Genomic DNA, 25,563 nt, shown 5'->3' with positions numbered 1-25,563 from the left:
ATGAAATACAGAATTATTTACAACTGTTTCTTCCTAAAAAGGAAGGAGGAATGTGTTCCAATTAACCTCTCTTTTAGTGTTTAATATCCATGTATTTTATCTCCTTTTTGTACCTGCTGCAAAGGAATAAATGTGGCTTTTATCTGCACACAGAATAGAGTGGACTGTGGAGAAAGTGTGAAAAGCTGCTATTTGATTACAAGAACCGATCCAACAGCACTGGAAAGTTTCAGTTTTCCATAAGTCATCCAAATTCTTGTGATTCTTTCCAAACCAACTTACTACACAATGTATATCTATTAGAATCTTATCTTTTTCACCACAGACAACTGGTCGGGGTGCCTGCCTATGTTTTGTAAATAGAAGATAATGACTGTGCAACACCATTGTAGTAGCATAACTTCAAAATCAAAAGGTACAAGGTTGGATATATTAATTCTGCACATATAAAGTCTTGCACTCCATAAAGGGTGCTGTGTTTGTTCTTGATATTATAAATAAACGCTCTTCAATTATTTTTTTTATTTTAGATAAAAGGGTATGTTAGATTGGAAACAAGTACAGGCTTATGATAGAATGAAAGAAATGTTGATTAACCTGTTGTAACTAGAAGTTTGTCTCTCTGTCCAGGTCCTTACAAGACAGTAAAAGGTGATAGGTGAAGGTGCTGTGTATTAAGCAATTATTTAAATGTCATTATGCTTAGAAACCTAAATATTAGAATCTACAGGTGAACTGGTTCTACTGAAGAAAACGGAAATTTCACTTTGCAAAGATGCCTTTTGCACCTTTCCATGCAGATAAAGCTTGACAGATTTTTATGGATATTGTTAAAACAAATGTGAAAGTAACTGAGTTTTAAGTATGATTAAATATAATTAATTATTTTAAAGTGTCCGTGCTGTTATGAATATTACAAGTTGTAATGGAGAAAATATTTCCTTTTTAACTAAATGCAAGCTCAGAATCTAATATGCTCTCTAAGATGAAGTTCATCTTTTTAAACCTCACACTGAAAGTCCCACAGAATTGATTTCATTGTTGGGTTTTTTTTCTTCAGCAGACAAATCTTCATGAGGTTAAATAGATTTACCACTTTCTCTTAAAATCCTAGCATTGTCAAGTGAATGTATAGATTTTACAGTAGATTTTTTCCTGTGACAATATTTGACATGAAGTTAACCCTCATTTTTGATATAGGCTACACATTGTTTTCAATCTTTTCTAAATTTGTGTGATAGCAAGACTGCAATAGGCATAGCAAATAGCACAAAATTAATCAGTTGTCTTGGCAATTCCATACCAGTAACAAAAATAAAGGCTGCAGTTAAACATTTATGCTCATTGCTGCTCCTATAGCTAAAACAGAATAAATGATGTAAAATAAAGCTATCCTTCTTGATGTTAATTGTTGCATTTCCTGAGTTTCCATCAGGCTGTGACAGGAGATATCCAGAACTGCTTTTCATAAGTTGTATTGATTTAAGATGGCTACAGGGAAAAACAGACAATTCAGAAAAAAAGTATTATGACTTCCTACCAAACTATGACACCAGCTCACCTTTTTTTTTCTTTATTTGAAAAAAATCATTATAGAGGGAGGTTTTGAAACCTAATAAAAATCAAGTGAAAAATAGGGTGAGAAATCAATAATTTTTTTTTTTTTTAAAAAAAGATTTTATAATCTTTAAAAATGTTAGGACAATTTAGCAGGCATTTAAGACCATAGAAATGGGTCATGTCGAGTGAAAAACAGTTTCCTGGAGCATTCAACTTCTGACTTTATCAGGAAGTGGGAACTATATTTTGCATTTAATCCAACTCACAGCTCTAAGTTGCTCTATAACAATGGACTCAGGAGTGCTGGGCTCATTTTCCCCAGTCTGGCTGGAAGAACCAAGTACCAATCCAGCTAACATGCGCCATACAATATAGATGCTTAAAAACTAGTATTTTGCACAGTGCATCACAATTGTTATCGTACAACTTTGTGGAACTTAGCACAGCTAGATATTGCTAAAAATATGATTCAGAATGTTTCAGAGCTGATCAAATTCTGGTTAATGAAAAACATGTCTGCATTTATGATGCATAAAAATATGTACATATATGCTCAGCCTTTATGCTTCTAATGACAGACTTCTCTGGGAAAGTTTCTCCCTTACTAGTATTGTTAGGCAAATTATGGAAACTTAAAAGAGAATAATAAATGTCTGTTTCGGTTTTATTTCAGAGAAAAAAAAATGGTATTAACAGAGAATAATTTTAATACATATACCTATTTCTTACATGCATTTCTCTCCAAACACACATGTAGACATCAGCACGAATAGAGAAGGTACTGAAAAAAAAAAAAAAAAAGAAAAAAGGAAAGATATTTGGCTATGTCTTAGTACAATAATCACTTAAATCATGTTTTAAAACTTACTGGTTAATACTACAAATAAATTATTTAGTGTAACAATCTAATGAAATAAACTTTTAAGAAAGGTATTAAATATCCCTTAGAATCCGAGACACTTTTTTTTGTTGTTTTTTTAACTATAAATTTCTCTTTTTAAATAACCATAAGCTTAGCAGAAATACGTCAGCCTCTGCTAGTAATTCATATTATTTTTTTATCTAATTATATAGGCCAGCAATGTGGATAGTGTGGAAGTAATGAACGTATTATTCTTTTGAAACTTTCCTTAGGTAACTTTGTACAATTCCTCTGGTATTTATAGTTTGACCATTATGTCCTAAGTTATATGTAGGGATATATAACAGCAAGACTATAACACAGATAGTAAGGTAAATCAAATCAAGCCTAATCAGGGTCAAGAATCTAGTCAGAGCAGTGGCATGGTAGCAGCCTGGTCCAGAAGCCTCTGAGCTCCCACAGGTGAGGCTATCTCTATGATCCTGAGGCTCTCTTATTTTAAAGGAAATGTTGGCAAACTCATCATATGTTTGTCCCATGGTTATTCAGATGCTCATCCCCTTCTCATAATTCTTAATGCATTTTACTCTTAGGGAAAAAATAAAAAGCAGAAACAAGAACAGTCTTGCTGGAGGAGTTCTCTACCAAGCCCTGCAGGCTCTTCTTAGACCTTAAAATATGAACTGTTTCTGCACAGGAGCCCCACTTCATGGCGAAGGCCGGAAAGGGCAGAGAAGGAGTGTGGTTTGATGCAGGCTGCAGGAGAACTGGGACAGGCTCTTCCATTTCCTCTCTTATTGTCAAGTAGGATGCTGGATAGACTGTGGTAGCAGATAAAGCCATCATTTCATGTGACAGTGGAAAGCCTAGTCCAGTTTAGTGTTTTGAAGACCCCTGTGGGTCTCTAGCCTCAGGGTGGAATCTTTCGCACTGGATGTCAAAGGGACAGTGGCCACACACATACCCTGACACCACATCCCAGAGAGGCATGGCAATGGAGGCACATATTGTGGTCTAGCCCAAAACAGTTCCCCAGGAATGTGTGAGTGTTGGAAATGTCTTTTGAGTTGTCTTAGTTACATCTTAAATAATACAGTCTGAGAGCTTATAGAGAAACATATAGTTTCTACTCCTGGGGACTACAGCCTAAAAGAGCATTATAATACCTATCTTAGAGACAGACATGGCTGGTTTTGGAACTAGACCTTAGTGTTAGACTTACAAAGTCATTTAGGGGATTAACTCCTATTGACCATCTAGGCTTTAAGGAAATAATTCTTTTAACTGAACCGGTGAGCACTCACTGAGGCAGAGTTTCAGCAACTGTAAATAAATACCATTGATTTGAACGTTCTCATAGCTCAATAAAATAGAAGGTTTAGAGGCGCATGATGCAAATAAGATTTTAAAATAAATTTAAAAAAACATAGCCCTGGTTTCCAGATGTCTTTATGATTACAAAAACATCTCCACCACCCCTTCAAAAAACCCCAAAAAACACAACATAGAAATTAAGCTGATAGTGAGATCAGTCCTCTGAAATATTTTCTTTTTCTGAAGTAAGGTTTCTTGTTTGGATCTCTCAGGAGTAAGCTAGTATCCACCTGTCATCAAAATAACAAATGCTGGTAGCACCTATACTTTAACTATTCTGCTTGCTTTGTTGCCTTGATCCTCTCCTGTCCCCTAGTCCTGGGAAAAGACCTGGATGGAAGGTAGGTGAAGTTTCACAGCACAGTTAGAAAGAGCTATTTTTGAGTATCCTTGAAAAAATGTAGGTGCCTAACAGAAAAGGTGTCTGGAAATTTAGGGCAAGTGGAGATCAGAAAGAGTGGTTAATGTGGGGGTTTGGAGAAGTCGAGCTTTTTCTCCTTGGTGGGTGTCACAGAGACACACACAATTGAATTTAGAGAGGTGCTAAATTTAACAAGATTAATTTTTTTATCAAATAACATTAGCAAACCACATGTTCAGGATGTAAGAGGGGTTAATTACTGCACAACTGACTTAATTCTTAAGCTTTAGAAATGATGACCAAAAATGCAGAAATCACTAAGCTAAAAGATGAGGGCGCTCAACCTCAAGGAGTTACCTTGGATGCTGTCCTGATCCAAGGGGAGAGTCCCCACCTGCAGACCCGCTGCTCCAAGGAGGCCTGGATCAATTTGCCCTCAGACAGGACTCCATTTATACCCTAGTCCAATCTGATCTGTGGTCATATATGGTCAGCAGTCTAGAAACTTCTCTCACCTGAGGTGTTTCAATGGCTGTGGGCTTTGTCTGTTGACTTCAGCTGAGGTGTGTAATGGTCATCACCAACCGAAGCATATGCGTGACCACAGTCACCATGTGGGCTGGGCAGCTTGACCCCAAACTGTGGCTTCTAGTTTTAACTCTTTCCTTTCAGCAGCTGAGAAGTTCTGGACTTTATCGAGGCAGGTGCACCTGCCACAAAATCCACCCTATTACCGCAGACACAATTCAACTGGTCTCATTGGAGCGGTGGCACAGTCACCTCTTGTCTCCAGCGTTAACAAGGGAGCACAGTCTCAGCGAGTTTTAAAGCTCGCTGTGAATCATCATTCCTCACTTATTTTCAGGCTATTAGAAATTACTAGCAACATCAATAATGCAGTATCAACTAACAGTATGACAGCAATCAACAGGAGAAACAGTCATATGGCAACAATCAACAATATAAAATAATCAAAAGCAGCAGCAAACAAGTAGGTAAATGCTATCCTAAGTTTGCACTGCGATATCTAATACACGAATGGATTTTAAGGGCATATACTCCATGGATGACACAGATTTCGTTACAGCGCTTAATACAGCTTATGATAATACAAATCACAATTATAACCGTTATTAAAGACTGGAGGAAGCTAACTAACCATCCCAAAAAGGAAAACTCAAATATATCAAAACTTTCCCCAACCAACTAATTCCTAGTGAAGCAACAATTGCCTCTAAGTCCTTTGCTGCTCTCTTCATTTTGTTGATCTGATCCTGAATTGTCAGTGATACATTTGGGTTGTTGACACAACACTCATCTGACAATATAGATTCAGGATTCCACATATGCCATTCTCCTTTAATAGTATTAGATCCAATACAGCTTGGTTTTGAATAGTCATTTTACTGACATGTTGTAATTGTTTGTTCATGAGTCTCATGAACAGAGTGCGCCTGCCGCAGTAAGTCCAGTCCTTAAAGCAAGCTGTTTCCTCACAGAAACATTGTTTTACCCAAGATGCATAGGCAAGGGAGAGCAGTAGACAAGCAGGATGAGCAGTGTCATGAACATATTGTATAGCAAGAGAAGCTCTTTAAAGGAACCTATTTGAGGTGAGTAAAGAAAATAACAGGAGATAATGTATGTTACTGTTTTAAATTCCACCTTCTTTCCTAGACTGAGTTTCGTATTTGCTCTGTTGATCCAAACTCTGGTGACGGACTGCCTATCCTACATTCAAAAGTTCCAGCAAAGACTTATTACAATATGGGGTTTATGATTTCTTTTTTAAAAGACATGTGAGTTTATGCTATTTAATGACTTAGTAGTCCTATTAATCATGGAATTTTCCTTCAAACATGGGATTTAAACATCTGCCTTTTTCACTCAGCATAAAAGATGAATGTTCTTATTATGAAAGAGATTTGGTTTTACTTTTCTTAAAATATCATAGGCTCATTTTGCAGTTACACAGAAGGTAGTTACCCAGTGATTCAAGACTCGTCTTTTAATGATGACATGCTTTATTATGTTTATTTCTGTTCAGTAAAGTTTCTAAGGCCTTAAAACAATAAAAAAAGATGGAATTTTCTTACAATTTAGACAGTATGCTGAGCTGGTTGCTATCCATAGTTATGTCACATTACTTCCTTGATTTTTTTTTTCCTCCCTATTAACTGTTTGGGCAAGCAGTACATCATGAAATAACACAGTAATTGTCCAGCATAAAATTTCCAAATTACAGTTGCTGAAGTTTACTCAAAAGGAACTAAAATTTTCCAAAAGAAAAAAGCAAACCTATGGAAAATATTGAAAAAAAAGCGGCAATAAACAATAGTTTGTCCGATTTTACACTGGAAAAGTCTATTTACATGATCCAAACTGTGTCACAGCAAACAGGCTCTTACTGTGTCCCATCCTGCTAGTTTCATAAAATATTTAAAGAGTTTTAATACTACATTTCAAATTACACTCTTGGAAGTTTCTCTTATATGTAGCTTACTACTTAATTTTTAAGCCAATGAGACTATTGATGAGTTTTAGATTGTTTTCCTTTTGGTTTTCACTTGTATCATTCTCATGTTCAGCTGCTGTTCACTGATACTACCATGGTACAAAAACGAAGCTGTTGGTTTGGGTTTGTTTTTTTAAAAAAATAATACATTGTTCTTATTATGCTATGTGTGATGTGATTTTCCCTGTGGACTATCCTGGTAGAAGTAATATGTCTATGGAAGTTGAATTAAAACAGATTAAATACCTGCAAAGATGTGCACTATAGATTTTTTTTTTCTTCCTCAAATCTCAAAAATAAACAATTATTTTGAAAAGAGAAGCTAAAAGTACCAAGGGAGGCAAGAAATAAGGGCACTACCAGAAATAATCAAAACAATCTGGTATTCCAGGTACTTAACCTCAACCTCTTCCCCTTTTTTACCCTCAGTAAAGTAGGGATTTATTTTAGCTGCCTCTACAAGCAGTGAAACAATACCAACTTCTCAGCTTACGGAAATTTCTGTATCAGGGTTCCAGCTGAGAACTTCAGTGGAATCAAATTCATTACATTATCATTTTGACATGTTAATATAAATGGGATCATATAAGAAACAACCCCATGTTACAGGGTTTTATTTGTAATGCTGTGCACAACTTAGAATTATCTGCTATGATATTTGATAACTCAGGAAATAAACCAACGTATTAATAGTACAGTTCTGTGTATCCTCATCAACTACACACGCAAGTATTTATATATCTGAAAACCTTCAGTAAATGAAAGAAAAAAAATATCCCTTGCAATGTGTATGTGTCCTTGTTCAGCAGTACACAAAACCAAAAGGAGATGTTTTCTAATGGTATATAACACTGTAAACAGTGTCTTCAGTGATAAGTTGAAGGACACTTTGGTTTAGGATTTTAGATTTTTTAGCTGAAGTATAGGATAACCACACAATGCTATTATTGCTCAAATAGTTCAGAGAAGCCTTGTGTCTACATTATTCTCAGAAGAACCTAGACTCCTATTTTCCCGTGCACGTGAAGAAAGCTTTCCATTGAAGAAGGCTATGCAAAATGTGCTTTTCACTGTCAGGCTGTTGATGCTCCTTCCTAACCAGCCAAGTGGAACCAGTAACTGATCTGTAGACAGACTCATGATGCCTCCCTCCCAACCCCTCCCCCCAAAAAAACCCAAACCCATATTCAGCAACATTTTCACTAATGCTTCAAGAGAAAAGGGGAATCAAGCATAGGTGGGCCGGGCACACAGTCTGTAGTATATAGACATATATGATTATCAGCCATCAAGGTTCATCTACTGGGATTTTGTCCACAGTAATACAGCAGATTTGTAAAAGGCCAAAAGATGTGTAGATCCTAATTCTCAGGTCTGCCTTCTAGTTCTGTTTAAGGATATTTTTTTTGTCTGTTCAATTTCTGTGTGGTTTCTTCTGTAGGTTTCAGCAGAATATATACATACGCACACATACAACTACATACCTATGTGTATTTTTGTAAATGTTCTCAATCATGCTTTTTTCTGCTTTGCATCATTTATTCATGTATCTTTCATGTTCTCATTTATTTTTTGTGCAACTAAACCTTATAATAAATTATTATTAAATATAACCTGACAGTGACAGAGTCTTCATGTTTTGTTTTCTCCTGGGCATGGGGGAAATGGTGGGGGGAAGGAGGGAGAGAGGAGAGCAGGGGCTATACTTACATTCCATCCCCAAATAGAAAGTGCTAAAATAACCACCGTGGTGAGTGGTAAGAATCCTGTAAAACCACACAGCTGTCAGATAGCAAGCTTCTGTTCATACTTTTAAATCTAGGTTCAAGGATCCCTGAAATATCTGCTTTTTTCAGTTGAATAGTACTCTTTGCCCAGCAGCAAATTAACACCTCCTGTGTGGAAAATCATGGAAATTTATTATTCTATAGAGTTCTCAATTTGAAATGCAAAACTCATGGATGTAGACAACATTGAGCACATTTTATTTCTCACCCTGTCATATAGACTTCTCAGACACAGATTTCTCAGACCCAATTAATTTTATGGAAACATATGCAGCTCCATTCCATATATCAGAGCTGTTCTAAAGTTCTTACTTAAGAGTATACCTACTGAGTAAAATGTTTAAATTGCAGAAGTACAAAGAATCTATATTCTACATATTAATCAAAGGATAAGTCAATGCTGCAGGCTGCAATACAGCACAGACACACCTGGTGTAACCTGGCCCAGGTTGGCTGTCCCGCCAAATCAGCTAGTTTGACCTTCCACATCTCACCAGTGGAAAGAAAATAAAAGTCTAAGCTGCAGATATAAGCTACAAACCTGTGCTTGGGTTACTTCATCCTTCAGGAAGAAACTAATGGTCTTTCCTTAGGTTTGTGTGAGACATTTTTCCAGTTGACATAAACCTCCTCTGCCCACCCAAGTGATGTTTCTTCTCCTCTTCTTTCTGTGTTCTGTGTGACATGAAAATTGCATCTTCCATAACTATTAGCAGGTTAGAAACACATTAAAAAACAAACAAATTAATGAAAAATTTGAAGGACTTTTCTCAAATCAGCTACAACTTTGAAAAAGAAAACCAGCAAATTTTCTTCATATGCTGATCTATTATTGTGAATATTCAGCCATCAATCAAAATATTTTTTGTGTTCTTATTTTCTATTAATATGTTTCAAGTTCAAGTCATGAAAAAAGAAGTTGCACCTTGAATAAATTTCTCAGCTGTCCCACATCAGGTGCCTGGTGGGATGGCCCCTTACCCTCGCATACACCTTTCAGATACTGAAGTAGTTTCTCCTATATCAATGTTAAAATATGATTTACTCTAAAGTTATTTACCATGCTAAGGATTAGTCATGTCATTAATTGGTTAACTGGCATGGGAGCAAAGGTGATTTCTGAAGCAAATGGATAGTCTCTAGCCTATGGTCACCCTAGGAAGATCTTCATTCTGGTACAAACAGTAATCCAACAGTCAGAATGAGAGAAATAGAAATGCAGGAGGTCAAAGGACTTTAAAAGGACATATCAAAAGTGGAGCTCACTATTGCATCATACAGAAGTGACATCTGGGAATAGATAGGTAGAAAGCCAGAGTCTTACACCCACTGTGAAATGGGGTCATTTCCCCAAGCACAGCATGACTTTATATCCCAACTTAGGGTATGAAGAGACAAGGCAGGAGCAGTGAATTTGGATCCCATCTTTCCACTTTTAAACTTCAGGCCTTGAAATGGATTATTAATGGGTGAAAAAAAGACTCAGAACTCCAAAATATTATTACAATACAAAAAGAAAGGAGAAGAACTGAAATAGCTGTTCCTATGAATTATAGTGAAGTTGAACTAGAAGAAATAGGTAAAGGCAAGGAGCACCACAGAATACAATTTTTTGCCTCAGTTTTACAAGTAGTGACTTGAGGAAAAAAGGTATTAATAATACACAAATAATACAAAAAGTAGCAAACCAAAAGAGCTAATTTGTTAATAACATGGCACACAGTTGAGTCTTTAATGCAGCCGTTAAACATTAAAGAATATTCGTCAAAAAACAACGAACAGCGAATATCATTCTTTAAAATATTAACATTTTCCTTTCTGTATAGTTTAAGGTTAGACTATAAGATTCAAGGTATATAAAAAGCAGATACAGAAGAGAAAGATGTCAAGAAATATACAATACAAAATATGAGTAAATTCCAGCTCTCCAGATGTCCTTACCAAGGTCTGAGTAGAGTATACAGCTTTTGATAAGTCCTCTGTGATCCTCTTCCTTTTCTTTCTGATGAAACACATTCAGTCAGAAACACAGCACAGGCAACTGCATCATGCATGGTAGTATAGTTCAAAATATCTAATTGCAGCATAGAAGAGATAATGCTGGTATTACTTACTTTCCCACTATCAATCAATATTATAAAAATCCAAGTCGTCTTTCCTCTGACTTGTAAACTGTAACATGCATGAGATTACAGTGTTTCATAAAAGCCTGGGCACAGATAAAAAGTCCCTTTGATTCAGGATCAAATACAATAATATCGTCAACAAGTTCCAGCAGCCTCATATATTGTGGTAGGGGAAGAAATGAAGTCTTTCTACTCACTATTGCTTTTCATTGGAAGCAGAGATTCTGGATGAGAGCAGTAGTGTATATCTGGCAAGGAACACAGCAGACTTAGATAATTGTTTAAACTGTTAGTTTGGATCCAGCTGTGAGCAAATTTGGAACATAAAATCTGAAGACAAAAAATGCTACAAGATGTAGAAAAACTCAGGATGTCACCTGTCTTTATGCACAAAATATGAAGAGCCTATGCCTAGTTTTATGTATTTCCTGACAAATCACCCTTGGCATGAGATTTCAGCTAATACCACTGTAAACATTTAGCTGACTAAGGAACTTGAGTAAGTAATTTGTTTTTCTAATGAAAAAAAAAAAAAACCCACACCACTTTTTTCATAGGCTGTAGAACTGATTAGTTTTTTCAAGTTTTCAAAATTTTGGCAAGAAAATTCAATTTTCACATCTAGCTTTTTTTAACGGGTTTTGAAGAGGATAGTAGGATGACCTGTTTACACCTTCATAATTACCTGCTTCAGTATATTAGGCAAATTGGTTTGTTACTCACTTTTTGTGATAAGCAGTGGTGATGCAGAAGATCAGTGGGAAAACTAATAGTAAGACAGCTGCAGAAATTCCTCCAGCTATGTAGACAATAAACCATCTGTGATCCCAAGTTGCTAAAATACAATTTTAATAAATATAATTAGTATTTTTATAAACCAGCATGAACTTTTTATGACAAACTACATCGAAAATCAAGGATTATGTCGAGACATTACTGAATGACAGCTCATGCTCAATATTCAAATCTCACAACCATTTCCTCATTTCTAAAACGCCTTTGTTATGCTGAATTAGCTCTTATGAAAGTTGTGACTGGGGTGGCCAAAGATGAGTGAATACAGCTGTTGTGGTTTAACCCCAGCCAGCAACTATGGACCACACAGCCACTCGCTCACTCCCCCCACCCAGTGGAATGGGAAAAAATAATGGGGGAAAAGAAGTAAGATGCGTGGATTGAGATAAAGATAGTTCAATAGCACAGAAAAGGAATGGAAAACAACAACAACAACAACAACAACAACAACAATAATAATAATAATAATAATAATAATAATAATAATAATAATAATAATAATAGAATTAAAATATCAAAACAAGTGATGCATGGTTTAATTGCTCACCACCCTCCAGCTGATGCCCAGCCACTTCCCAAGCAGTGGCCTCTGGACAGCTTTCCTCCTAGTTTGTATATTGAGCATGACATCACATGGTATGGAATATCCTTTTGGTCAGTTTAGGTCAGCTGTCCTGTCTGTGTCTTCTCCCAGCATTCTGTGCCCCCACAGCCTAGTGCAGTGATGTGAGAAGCTGAAAAGTCCTTGACTTAGTGTAAACTGCTCAACAACAACTAAAACACCAGTTTTAGTTGATCATTTAGCAAGGGATATCAACATTATTCTCATCCTAAATCCAAAGCACAGCATTGTACCAGATACTAGGAAGAAAATTAACTGTATCCCAGCTGAAACCAGGACAATATCCACTCCTTATTCTATACCACTGACATCATGCCCAGGTCCCACACTCTCCAGTACATCCTTTCCTGTCTTTTTGATATACACACAGAGCTATAATTCCCTTAGTCTATGGGCCAGCCCTCTAAAATATCTGCTGAGTTCATTTAGTCCATGACTTTGGGCTCTATCTGTCATAGTAGTCCTTCAGGGCAGGAGAGATGGTGTGTGGTGTTGGATTGCTGCATGCTGAAGCAAGCCAGTTTTGGTTCTATCATTACTTCACTTTGCCCAGTCTCATGAAGGTTCATTCTTCATTAATCTGGGTAATTTTTACTATAATACCATTGATATGGCATCTAACAACCATAGTAGTGATGACACACAGTATTATTATATAGAAGTTAACACTGTACAATTCAAATCATTGGCTATTCTCAGCCAGAATCAAGTCCCATTGCAGTACACATCAGAAATCCTCATCCTTCTGCATTACCCATCCAGCCCACCCAGGTCCATGAATGGGTTTGCCTTTGCCTGAAGCTGGAATGAGCCAGACTGTCTTCCCCAGCATAATTTTTATGTGCACTGCAGGGACTTTATCCCCTCTGTAAAAGGGGTCAAAGTTTCTTTATCCCCAAACGTAAAAGTTTGGATTGGGCAGGGTCAGCTTGATTGGCAGATTCCCTAGTGTTGGCTAACCAGGTGGCTTTTGCTAAATATGTATCCCAATGTTTAAATGTCCCAGCACTCATTGCTCTCCGTGTAGTCTTTAACAGTCCATTGTACTGTCAGATTTTTCTGGAGGCTGGTGCATGATAGGCCATACTCCATCCCATGCTCCTTGGCGCTGGTGTCTATGAGATTGTTTTGGAAATTATTTCCGTTGCCTGATTCAGTTCTTTCTGAGGTGTCACATTGTCATAAGACTTGTTTTTCAAGGCCCAAGGTAGTATTCTGGGTGGTAGCATTAGGCAAGGGATATGTTTCCAACCACCCAGTGGCTGCTTCCACCATTGTAAGCACATGGCACTTGCTTTGGTAGATTTGTGGAAGTGTGGTACAATCAATCTGTGAGGCCTCCCTGTGCGGGAGAAGAGCACTTTCAGTATACCACATTCCTGTATCTGTATTTCAGGCAAAGCTGCTTTAACTGCTTGGATTGATTGACTGCAGCACAAGTTTCACATTCATGTGCAATAGTGTCTATGGTTAAGTCTACCCCTCAATCACAAGCCCATCTATATGTTGCATTTCTTTCTTGAAGGCCTGATGTATCGTGGGCCCATTAGGCTATAAATAATTCACCCTTATGTCAACAGTCCAGATCTACCTGAACCACTTCAGTCTTAGCAGCCTGATCTACCTGTTAGTTGGTTTGATGCTCTTTGGTGGCCCAACTCTTGGCGTACTTTAAGAACTAGGTTCTTTACCCAGGCAGCAATATCTTGCCATAATTCAGTATCCCAGATGAGTTTGCCTCTGTGCTGACAGTTGATCTGCTTCTATTGCTATAGCCACCCCAATAGAGTATTTGCCAACATCGATAGGTCAGTATAAAGTACTAGCCATTTTCCTTGTTCAGCAATATCTAAGGCCAGCTGGGTAGCTTTCACTTCTGCAAACTGACTTCATTCACCTTGTCCTTCATCAGTTTCTGCAACTTGTTATGTGGGACACTAGCCTTCCACTTTTGATTTTTTCCTACAATACAACAGGACCCATGAGTGAATAGAACATATTGCTTTTCATTTCCTGGTAGTTCATTATACAGCAGGGTCTCTTCAGCACACATCACCTCCCCCTCTGGCGATATTCAGAAATCTTTGTCTTCTCGCCAGTCTGTGATCGCTTCCAGAATTCCTGGTAAACTGGGGTTTCCTATTCAAGCCCAGTGTGTGATCAATGCAACCAACTTATCCCATGTAGCATCAGTTGCATGACGTGTAAGAGGAGACCCTCCATTTGATCAACCAGCATTCAGGGTGACAGGAGGAGCTGTGCTGCGGTACCAACCACTTCCAAAGCAGTTTGAATCCCTTCATATGCTGCCAATATGTCTTTTTCGGTGGAGTATAACAGGCCTTGGATCTTCTATATCCCCAACTCCAAAACTCCAAGGGTTGACTTTGAGTCCCCTGATGCTTTCTACCACAGGCTCCAGGTAGGGCCACTCTCCCTGGCTGCAGTGTAGAGCACATTTTTTAAATCTTGTCCTGCCCGAACTGGCCCAAAGGCTACTGCACGGACTATCTCCCATTTAATTTGTTCAAAGGTTTATCTTTGTTCAGGGCCTCATTTGAAACTGTTTTTCTTCTGGGTCACTTGATAGAGAGGGCTTACAATCAGACTGTAATTTGGAATATGCATTCTCCAGAAGCATACAATGCCTAAGAAAGCTTGCTAATTTGTGGAGACATAGCTGTTATGTTATTGATCACATCTACTGGGATCTGACAATGTCCATCCTGCCATTTTATTCCTAAAAACTGGATGTAATGTGCAGGTCCCTTCACCTTACGTCTTTTTATGGTAAAACCAATTTTCAGAAGGATTTTGTACTATTTTTTCCCTTTTCTCAAAAACTTCTTCTGCTGTGCTGCTCCATGCGATGGTGTCATCAATGTATTGTAGGTGTTCCAGAGCTTCACCCTGTTCCAGCATAGTCTGGATCAGCCCATGGAAAATGTAGGGGGGCTCTGTTTCCACCCCTGGGGCAGTCTGTTCCAGTTGTACTGAACTCCCCTCCAAAACAAACCATGGCCTGCACTCTTCTGCCAAAGGGATTGAGAAAAACGCATTAGTGATATCAGTTGTGGCTACCACTTGGCTGCCCTTGACTCCAGTTAGTATTGAAGTTCTAACATGTCCATCGCAGTAGCCCTCAGTGGTGATGTGACTTCATTCAGGCCATGATAGTCTACTGTTAGTCTCCACTCTCCATTAGACTTTCGGGCTGGCCATATGGGACTGTTAAAGGGGCTGTGAGTCTTGCTGATCAATCCTTGGCTCTCCAGTCAACAAGTCAATTTATGGATGGGAATCAAGGAGTTTCAGTTTGTGCAGTGTTGCTGCCACCACTGTGGTAACAATCGGCACCTGTTGTTTTTTGAACCTCAGCAACCCCACAACAAAAGGGTCCTGTGAGAGACAGGACAAGGTCAATGTTTAATTTCTTCCATCTCCAAGGCAGCTATACCAATGACCCACTGATACCTTTTTGGGTCCGTGAAATACCCTCTCTTGAGGTACTATGCCAAGGATGCACAAAGCCTCTGGGCCAGCCACAATGGGGTGCTTTTGCCCCTTATTCCCAGTCAGGCTCACTTCTGCCTCCAGTACGGTTATCCCTCTGTCACTCCAGAAATACAGATGGGTTTGTCCCCTTTATAGCTTGATGGCATTAGGGTACACTGTGCACCAGTGTCCACCAGAGCCTTATACTCCTGTGGGTCTAATGTGTCAGGCCACTGAATCCACACAATCCCAGTTGTCGCTTTCCTCCACTCGGCTGGTGGCAGGACACCTCTAATCCAGGTTACAGTACTCACTACTCACTTCTTGTAAATAGAAATCAAATGTCCCTTCATCAAGATCAGGAGAAAGATCAGCCCTTCTACTCTGTCTGGAGAACAGCCCACTGGAGACTAGAGCAACATTTTTCCCAGAAGACCCCCCTTTTGTGATTGTTTTTGTTGTGGTTTAAACCCAGAGGACAACCGAGCATCACATGGCCCCTCACTTACTCCTCCTCCCAAGTGGGATGGGAAGGAGAAAATATAACAAAGACTTGGGAATTGAAACAAGGACAGGGAGGGATGACTCACCAATTATGGCCATCAGCAAAAAACAGACTCTATTTTTGAAAAAAGAACATCAATTTAATTTGAACACTACCCCAGCAACACTAGTTTACCAATCAAATCAGAGTAGGATAGTGAGAAAAGCAACCACATCTTAAAAACACCTTCCCCACTCCCTTCTTCCCAGGCTCAGCATTGCTCCCAGTTTCTCTGCCTCCTCCCCTCCAGTGGTGCAGGGGAGCAGGGAATGGAGACTGTGGTCAGTTCATCACCTGTTGTTCCTGCTGCTCCTTCCTCAGGGGGAGGACTCCTCACACTCTACCCCTGCTCCACATGTGGTACCTCCTACAGGTGACAGTTCTCCATGATCTTCATCGATGTGAGTCCTTGTCAGGGCACGCAGCTCTTCACAAACTGCTCCAGAGTGGGTCCCCACTGCAGCCCTTCCAGCAGCAGACTGTTCCAGCAGGAGCTTCCCTCAGAGTCCCGGCCTTCCTCAGGCTCAGCCACCTGCTCCAGTGTGGGGTCCTCCACAGGCTGCAGGTGGGCATCTGCTCCACCATGGACCTCCATGGGCTGAAGGGGCACAGCCTGACCTCTCACCACGGGCTGTAGGGGGGGGTCTCTGCTCCAGCGCACCTCCCCCCCTTTTTTCAGCTGACCTTGGTGATTGCATAGGTATCTTCCTCACAAGTCCTCATTCTCTCAGGTTCCCCTTCTTAAATATGTTATCACAGAGATGCAGCCACCATCTCTAATCGTCTCAGCCTTGGACAGAGGCAGGTCCCGCTTGGATCAGGGGGAGCTTTGAGAAGCTTCTTACAGGAGGCACCTCTGTAGTCCCTCCCCCATTACCAGAAACCCACCACAAACAAACCCAAGAGTTTTACCTTGCAACTCACATACCTGTGCCTCTAGGGTCAAGGTTTATTTTCTATCCCACTTCCTCATGTCCTCTCCATGGTCACAGAAGTGAAACCACAGGGTGGCCTGTGGTGTGTATCCACTAGATCCTCTCTTGAGCAGAGGACCTCTTACTCCTAATAGCTAAGATACCGGTCTATACAGGTGAGGAGTAGGATCTATCCTCTTTGAGTTTCTCCACAGCTGAGATGAGGGAGCAAGAGAAACTTTCTTCATATTGGCTGGAATTGGCCAGATAATTGATCCACTGTTTGTTCTTCTCCGTCTTTCCAGGTCATTATTCCACAGAGTTGGCATAATATGATGGTGCACTCCATACAAACTTCTGCCACGTGGGTCATGTGCACCTGACTTCATCTGGATCTTCGGATAACTGTTTGTTGTCCAGGTCATCATAAATCACCTCCAGCAGGGCTAATTCCCTCAAGTACTGGATACCTTTCTCCATGGTGGTCCACTTTCCTGGGTGACATATAACATATTCTTTGAAGGGGTACTTTTCCTTCATGCCTGACAGGAGACACCTTCAGAGACAGAGAACTTACATCCCTTTTCCAATTGTTTTGTCAATGCCCCCTTCTCTAGAAAGGAATCCCAGCTGTTTGGCTTCCCTACCCTCTAATTCCAGGCTACTGTCCCCATTAACCCAACACTGGAGCAACCAGATGACAATGTGTTTGCCTGCATAATGGCTGAATATTATCTTGTATCTTGCAGCTCACTCAGGGATAGGCATCATGTGGTTACTGCCTCATTTATGAGTTCTTCCTCTTCCCTGAGCAGCAGCTGTCTCTCTTCCTCCTCCTGTTCTCATGATAGTCCTGCTTTGGAGTAGTCTACCTCATCCAGTTCTTCCTGCTCCCTCTTAGAAGAAGCTCTTTTATCCCTTCCTAAATGATCTGACTTCCACTTCCAGTATTATTTCTTGTGTACAGGGGTAACTGATATCAGCATGGATAGACTGTCGAGTTCAGCTGCAGTGCCTTTTAATGGGGTTTGCATAGCTGCAATGCCTGTCACCATGGTTGGAGTAATTGTAGTGCCTGTCATTTTGTCATCAGATCCAGAGACCTTCTCCTCCCCTTGAGGGGAATTATCCAACCTCAGGGCAGATCTCTGTGTGGTATTCTTAAGCAGTTGTTTAACCCTAAACAAGACCTGAAACACATTCAGGAGATGTAACAATAGGAATATGCTAGTTTGAACACCCCAGGGATATTCAAAATTCTCAAGAGCTGTTGTAATTACCCTGGAGGAGAAGGGGGAGATGGAGAGGTATCTTCCCCATAGATAGGGTCTCTGAGGTCAAAAGGTAAAAGATGTAATTATTAATGTTTTCCAATAGATGGCTCCTGATATACAGAGATGAAGGCAATGATGAGTACAAATAACCAGATTAGTCTCATGAACAGCAATTTTATCACATCATAAGCCAGTGTCACACAGTACAGCAAAATAATAACCTTAATGCAGTCCTCAGAGATGATAAACAGCACAACAGAGAACATCCAGACAACGCAACTCTGAGAACAAGAGAACAACAACTCGGAGAGCAAATAAATCAACACTGTGGCCAGCAACTATTAAACTAATATATTGAATGTTTATAACAAAATTTCTTTTAACACACTCTAGTCAGATCTGTCATTATCTCAACCCTTCATACCCCATGTTGGGCACCAAAAAGGACTGTTGTGGTTGAACTCTAGCAGGCAGCTAAGCACCACACAGTCACACTAATTCACTCCCCCACACCCAGTCATGGTGAAGAGAATTGGGAAAAAAAAAAAAGTAAAATTCATAGGTTGAGATAAAGACAGTTTAATAGGACAGAAAGGAAAGGGAAAATAATAATAATAAAATCTCCCATTGTGATCACCTATTTTTAATAACCTAGTACTGTATATGCTTTGATGATGGATGTCAGGAAACCCACCCTATTTGTTCTAGTCTAAGCAGAAATGCTTTCTCTGAGATTTGTAACCAAGATAGGAAGAGTTACATTTATAGTAACTTTGCTCAAATGCAGTGACTTCTTCAGTATGGAGTCACATCTTCAAATGAAGTTGTAATATCATAAGGGTAGAGACAGGCAAGACAATGGCATTAAGGTATAAGTCAATATAGTCTTATGGTGGTCAAGTTTGTGGAGAGGTAATGTGATCTTATTCTCATTTTTGCAGCGAAAAAAGCTACAGGAAATAACAGAATTGATATACCCAGTCACACAGGAAGCCCACAACACAAGTCCTTGGTACGGTTAACATGCATTTAAAACACGAATTTTCCTTGTAACAATTCTGAATTTGGTTAGTGGTTAACATTAAAAAACCCCATGTGTGTTAAAGCAGTGAACTTACACGTCAGCTTTTAGCAGCCCACCACAGTGCCTCACTTCCCGTTTCTCTGCTGCATCTTTGCACTAGCACTCTGCAGACTTGAGACTAATAGAACAAAAAGGAAGCTAACACAAATACCATGTAACAGGCATTTCTGGACATAGTGTATTTGTAGCTAACATATCAGCAACTACAGGAAACATGCTAGCCAGATGATCTTACCAACTTCCAGCAGTCTCAAATGACCTTACGTGTCAGCAATGTCTTGATGAGGCAAACATTGGGTGTGACTCTGTCCAGTTACTGAAGAACAAATATTTCCCTCATGTTCTTTAGTTTCTCGACATGTAGGAGTAAAACAGAACAAGATGTACAAAAATGTAATGATGCCCCGGGATGGAAAAGGAGTAATGCCTCTTGTATTACTTATTACACAAGATGGTGATTATATGGCCAGAAACTTGTTTCTTGTGTTTCAGATAAACACTAGCAATTCATTGGTGAACAGAGAATAAAAACTGTCTTTAGCTTAGTCCCTCTTTAATGTTCTGGTCACTGTACAGAGGAAGGTAGCGTCTGAAGATGAAACCATAGCGGCCCCCAAAAGCTTTCGTTCTGGGTAGACAAGAAAATTACATTCTCAGTTCACAGGCGAAAGAAAACAATCAGTATCACTAATGACAGTAATCCCGGCTAACCAGCTGCTGAGCTATGTCTAGATGGCTTTTCTCTCCTGGATCAAAAGATTCACAGCTTCTTATCTGGCTATGCTGAATACCAGTTAAGACTTGCTCAGTACTCCTCTTTAGTATCAATATACTCATTGGAAAGGATAACAAAAATTACTGATTACGGAAGGGTCTTATCCTTGAATTCCAATGTTAATTTACTGGAAAGAAAGAAATAAATTATCTCAGAAGTTTATACTGCTGAAGGTATGTGACACAATAGAGATGTCTATCTGATAACAAAAACTGATGCCTTTTGTATTATAACCCCATATGAAATCATTTTACTTCCAGAGTGGTTTCTGCTGCTGTGTACTTAAAATGACAGGATGGTTCATTTAACTGTGTCCAAATTTGGGAAAAATTATGTGTTTTTTTCCAAAGTGTTTAGCTACCCACCACAGAAAATCATTATATGTGACAGTGTGTACTTACAGAAATAAGGAAAAAACATCCTGTAAGCAACAAAGGAAAAAAATTTAAATCTTGTATTTAATTATCAAGGATGGGTGAATATGGATAGAGTTCCAGACTTCAGCAGCATCTTCGCCCTTTGGTCTAAACACTCCAGACCTCATTTTTATTTTCCTGAAGTTTCACCTTCAGTTTTATCAGGTCAAGATAATAATCTCTGAGTTAATGAGTTTGAGCGCTGAGATTATCAACTGTCAGTTAAATTTGGATGAGAAAAATCATTACATGTTTTTTAGAACCGACAACAACCTTTTGCCTTTTCTGATTTGAAGTGAGCAAAGCCTTCCTGAGGCAATTGTTTTCTTTAACTATTCAAAACCTTTTGTAATTACTGACTTTAACATAACATTCAAGATTTTGCAGAAATATGTCAGAGGCTTGTCATGTGTCTCTTTAGTTCATATGTTCTCATCAAAGGTGATATGCTGAAGGGGGGCTATTAAGTTTTTTTTCAGCATCAGTACAATTTCTGTTAAGTATTAGACAACGTGTCCTCTCCCCCATCTTCATCGCCTAGGCATTTTCTCTGCAAGATTTTGAAATTCTTTTGTGGGAAGGTTTTTGACCTTCAGTGCGCTGACTTTGGTTTTGAGGAGGAAGCACTGATGGGCTAGACAGTTATTTGTTTTAACAAGAGATTTGAACTGCACTGTAAAGATCTTCATGTAGCTTGTCACATGCCTTGCTGGACTGACACATGTGGTATGCTAACTAGACATCACTGAAATAGTTTTGCCTACAACTGAAAGGCAGAAATTCAGCATAAATGCATTCACACCCAGAGAAAAGTGCTTTGTTGAGTGGAGGCTAACAAACATGGTTTGGTATCTCGTGTTCATACTGGATGAGTTCATGAAGGAAGAAGGAAGCTAATTTCACTCCTATCCCAATTCTCCACACCCCCCACCTGCAGTCTTATCTTTTGTCTGTTTTCTATGACACAGAAGTACTGCTGTCACCTCCCAGCTCAGAAGGGCTGTGTGATAACCCTCAATGACTGAACAATTAGCCCCCTGTTTTTCATCTGGGTGTTATGAAGATCATACCAGGTGCTACTGAAAGACATTTAAAGGCATAGCCAACATGGGTTCACAAAGGGAAAGTTCTTTCAACTAATTTGATATCCTTCTATGATAAGGTCACCTGCCTAGTGGATGAAGGGAACAAATGCCGAATTCTGTACCTGGGACAGAGTGACACTGGGCTCAAGTATAAATTGGGAGAGGACTGACTGTAGAGCAGCTCTGCAGAAAGGGATCTGGGGGTGCTGGTCGACATTAGGCTCAATATGAGTCAACCTTGTGCCCTGGTAGGCCAGAGGGCAAACCACATCCTGAGGTGCAGCAAACACAGAATAACCAGCCCATCAAAAGAGGAGAACCTGCTGTATTCTGCATTGGTGAGACCTCACTTGGAGTACTGTGTGTGGTTCTGGGCCCCACAATTTAAGAAGGATATTAAGGTATTTGAATACATCCAGAGGAGGGCAACAAAGCTGGTGAAAGTGCTAGTACAAACCATAATGTAAATCTGACCCCTGAACATACATTTAAATACAACCACCAACCAGTTTTTCAGATCTAGTGGGAACACAGAGACACAAAATGTTTCTATTTTACTTTGTCTGAGAGAGCTTGCTTGCGATCTCACTTTCTGCTAAAACAAGACTTACTAAATCTTTCCAAAAATGGCTAGGTCTTCAGGATGTAACAGGCATTTCTTTTTCAATCCTGCTAATTTTTCAGTTCTTTCATATGACATCTCCCCTTCATTCCCAATCATCTACCAAAACAATACACAGATTGTAAGTCTGCTTCCTTCCTTGAAGAACACGCTCAGAAAAAGAAATCTAATCAAAGAAAAAAGCACGGTAAGTGAAAGTCAGAAATGGGTTCAGATGTGGAATATGGTGATATCAACAATCTCCATATTAATAGAATTTTTAGAAGGAGAAATATGATGAAGACCTTGGAAATTAATCCATAGTCTCTTGAACACATTATATAATTATGTAATATTCAGCCTTCTTTTTCTATAAGTGTTGTCCAACAAAAGCTACACTACTTTACATAAACATGTTGCTTTCTGTAGGTTAAAAAATACTTACAGAAGTCCCATTTCAGCTGGAAAACAACAATCACAATATTTAGTGGGAGAGAACAAACAGTGACATTGAATGGATCTCATTGTTTTATTTCCACTGATGCTGGAAAACATTAAATATAGCATGCTGACTTCTACTGACACAAGAATAACACAGGCCTGCCTGGTACTTGAATACCCATTCCTTCCTCGCTCCCTTATTTCTTCACAGGAATTCCATGCTGTTTTTCCTTGAAAAAATACAGCCATCTTTAGACAAGAAGCAAGCTGCTTCTTTCTACTGTACCACCTCTCAGAATCAGCAGTTTTGGAACTATTGCCAGTTCTCTAAATAATCCTGTACTCTTATTTCTACCATCTTTCACCCAAGATTCCTCCTCTTCAAAAATTCTCAGGATCTTCTCAACAACAGCTTAAAAAAAAAAAAAAAAAAAAAAAAAAAGTTCTTATTTTCCTCTTACTCTCAACGTAAAAAGAGAATTCTCTGTGACTGTTTACAGTGCAGCTATCCTCCCAGCTCCTAGACTCAGTATTCTGAAACATCTCTGGAACTGGGCAAGGTGAGAAAAATTGCAGTACCCATGCAGAATCACATCAACAGACTAAAAACATTGGAAGAGTTCGGTAGCAAATCCAAGCTAGAATGTGGCTTAGCTGTAATGCTAAGCCCAAGAAAATTACATGACTGAACTGATAGAACATACACAAAAACATAGCGTAGCAAGTTTCTGTCATCACTTGTTTTATTCAAGCCACAGCTGTTGCACCAAGAAGAGAAAGTCACTCATGAATTTGTGAGAGACTTCACTGGCTATGCCACAAGGTGCGGTGGGAGCTGACACCTGACATATTTTTCCTTTCCCTTTAGTGTTTCTCCCTATCTCACTGGAAATATTAATAGTGTTATGAAACAGTGCAAACTTTAAAGAGAAATAATTGGAAATCCTTGACACTTCTTTTCTTTGGAAGAAATGAAAATTCAACTAAGTTCACTTCATAATACAGAGTGAGGACTTAAAAGGGAGACAATGGGGTGTTTTCTGAATCATACTCTCTTTCAGCTTCTTCAATACCCTTTTTTCTGCAATATACAGGCATAACTATGCTGTCATTCTTAGAACTAAAAATTATAAATAGGATTTGTTTCAAGAGCAAAAGAAGCATGGAAACTGAACTCTTCTTTTGGAGAAGAAATAGTTTGTGTAGGTAGGACTGGTAATTTTTAAAGTTACTGTATTTTTTGCAACTTATTATATGCTTTCATTTTGAGAAGCACCGCACTTGGAGTATACAGAAAAGATTTCTATTGCTCTACAATTTGGGCATGCTTGATTATATGAAAACAGTCAACATTCTAAAATTTGAATGTTTAAACTTTTCAGAGGTGAGAGGAATTTTTATCCTGGTACCTCTTTTGTTATCGCACTCTGTTCAATGTCATGGACTTCTGTTGTCAAGTATTCAGAGTAAACCAGATCAGCATTTATTCCCCGAGTGCATTCTCCACTTCTTAATAATCCATATCACAGATTAAGCATATTCTGAAATTTTATACCCCACACTACAGCTTTTAGTACTGCCAAAGAAGTATCTACTAATATTCATGTATTACCAGGAACAAAGGCAGTACAACAAAAGCTGGACTGAATGCTGCAGGACGGCAGTGTTACAAGAACCATATCTTCAAATTGCATCAAGAACCAAAAATGAGTCTGGGTTGTTCTGGGTTTTTTTTTCAGTCGTAACAGAAAATAGAAGTAAAGGTGGGATTCAGATCACAGTTTAAGAAATTTTACTTTAAGTATCTACACGTAGGGACCTAAGCTTCCATTATAATCAAACACTGTGACAATACTCACAGAAAAACCTCGAGAGTTTCTCAGCTCCCCCTCAAGAGAGAGCCCCCCCCTCTACCTTACAGGAATAAGGTAGAAGCCAGCTTACAAAATTTTACATTTTCAGCTGAGAGTGTGCTTTTTGCCTTCGTTGGAGGCTAGGTCTTGCCCCAGGGACCCTGTGGTGAACTGTGCTAATGGGGAATTCCTCTCGTGCCTTCTCTGGGAGAATGTCCACCTCTGCCTGCAAACTCTGGCAGTCTCTCCTCTTCCAAAGCATCTCCTTTCTAACACCAAACCAGTTCTCACAAACAGGTCTAAAGTCCTATAATGAGATCAGACAAGCTTAAATTCAGCTTCCTTCTGTGGAAACAAGATTAACTTTTAACTTTGCTATCTTTTACATGCAGTTAATCAGAATGTGGTATTTAAATAAATCCTCACTTGTTACTGAAGAGTTATTTTATATGGGTAACGGCTCAGAAGGTGCTATTATTAAAATGTTTACCACTTCCTCCTTTACTTACCAGCCACAGTGTAAGTCTTCACATAGGTTGTGTTTCTTCCAGTAGCCACACAGCGGTATGTTGCAAAGTCAGAGCCTGTAAAGTTCTGAATGACAATCATGGAGTTTGCCTGATCAGAGCAGTCCACCAGTGTACGCTCTTCAAAATCTGAACCAAAGCTTTGTTTTCCTGACGGGTTGCACAGAACAATGGTATCTACCCGGTCTGCTTTAATCCTTTCCCACATCACTTGCTGCACTGAATCTCCAGCTTTATAAGTGCAAGTAAGAGCAACATTTCGTCCTGGCTTGGCAAACACGGGATTAGTTTCATTCACAGATATTTCAAAAGCATCTGTTGAAAAACACAAAACCCCCAAAAATGCTTATAATTCATTCAAGGGAAATTTGGTATCAACAATTCCTGTATGGCAAATATTAATGAAATTGTCTTACAGAAGATATTCAAATCATTTGAAACATTGAAAATTATAATTTATACCTATATATAACTATATTTTTGTGCACATTTAGATAAAACAGTCTCTGGAACTGTGAGGCTGTGATGACATTGCAAGAAGGCAATATATTT

General features: G+C 39.1%; 1 protein-coding gene across 1 annotated transcript in view; it reads right to left on the bottom strand.

The window, feature by feature from the left end:
* Positions 1–9,023: 9,023 nt before the first annotated feature.
* Positions 9,024–25,563, bottom strand: part of CD226 (CD226 molecule) — a 32,528-nt gene continuing 15,988 nt past the window's right edge. The window contains exons 3-6 of the mRNA XM_026841421.1: positions 24,994–25,326; positions 11,309–11,420; positions 10,402–10,461; positions 9,024–9,177 (exon numbers count right to left, since the gene is read on the bottom strand). Of these exons, the coding sequence (XP_026697222.1) occupies positions 9,024–9,177; positions 10,402–10,461; positions 11,309–11,420; positions 24,994–25,326 (659 nt within the window). The remainder of the gene's footprint in view (positions 9,178–10,401; positions 10,462–11,308; positions 11,421–24,993; positions 25,327–25,563) is intronic.

The sequence above is a fragment of the Athene cunicularia genome (genome assembly GCF_003259725.1).
Source record: "Athene cunicularia isolate RWA chromosome 2 unlocalized genomic scaffold, athCun1 chr2_part1, whole genome shotgun sequence".
Taxonomy (NCBI): domain Eukaryota; kingdom Metazoa; phylum Chordata; class Aves; order Strigiformes; family Strigidae; genus Athene; species Athene cunicularia.
The sequence above is the reverse complement of the archived record's forward strand: the minus strand, read 5'-3'. Positions and strand labels throughout refer to the sequence as shown.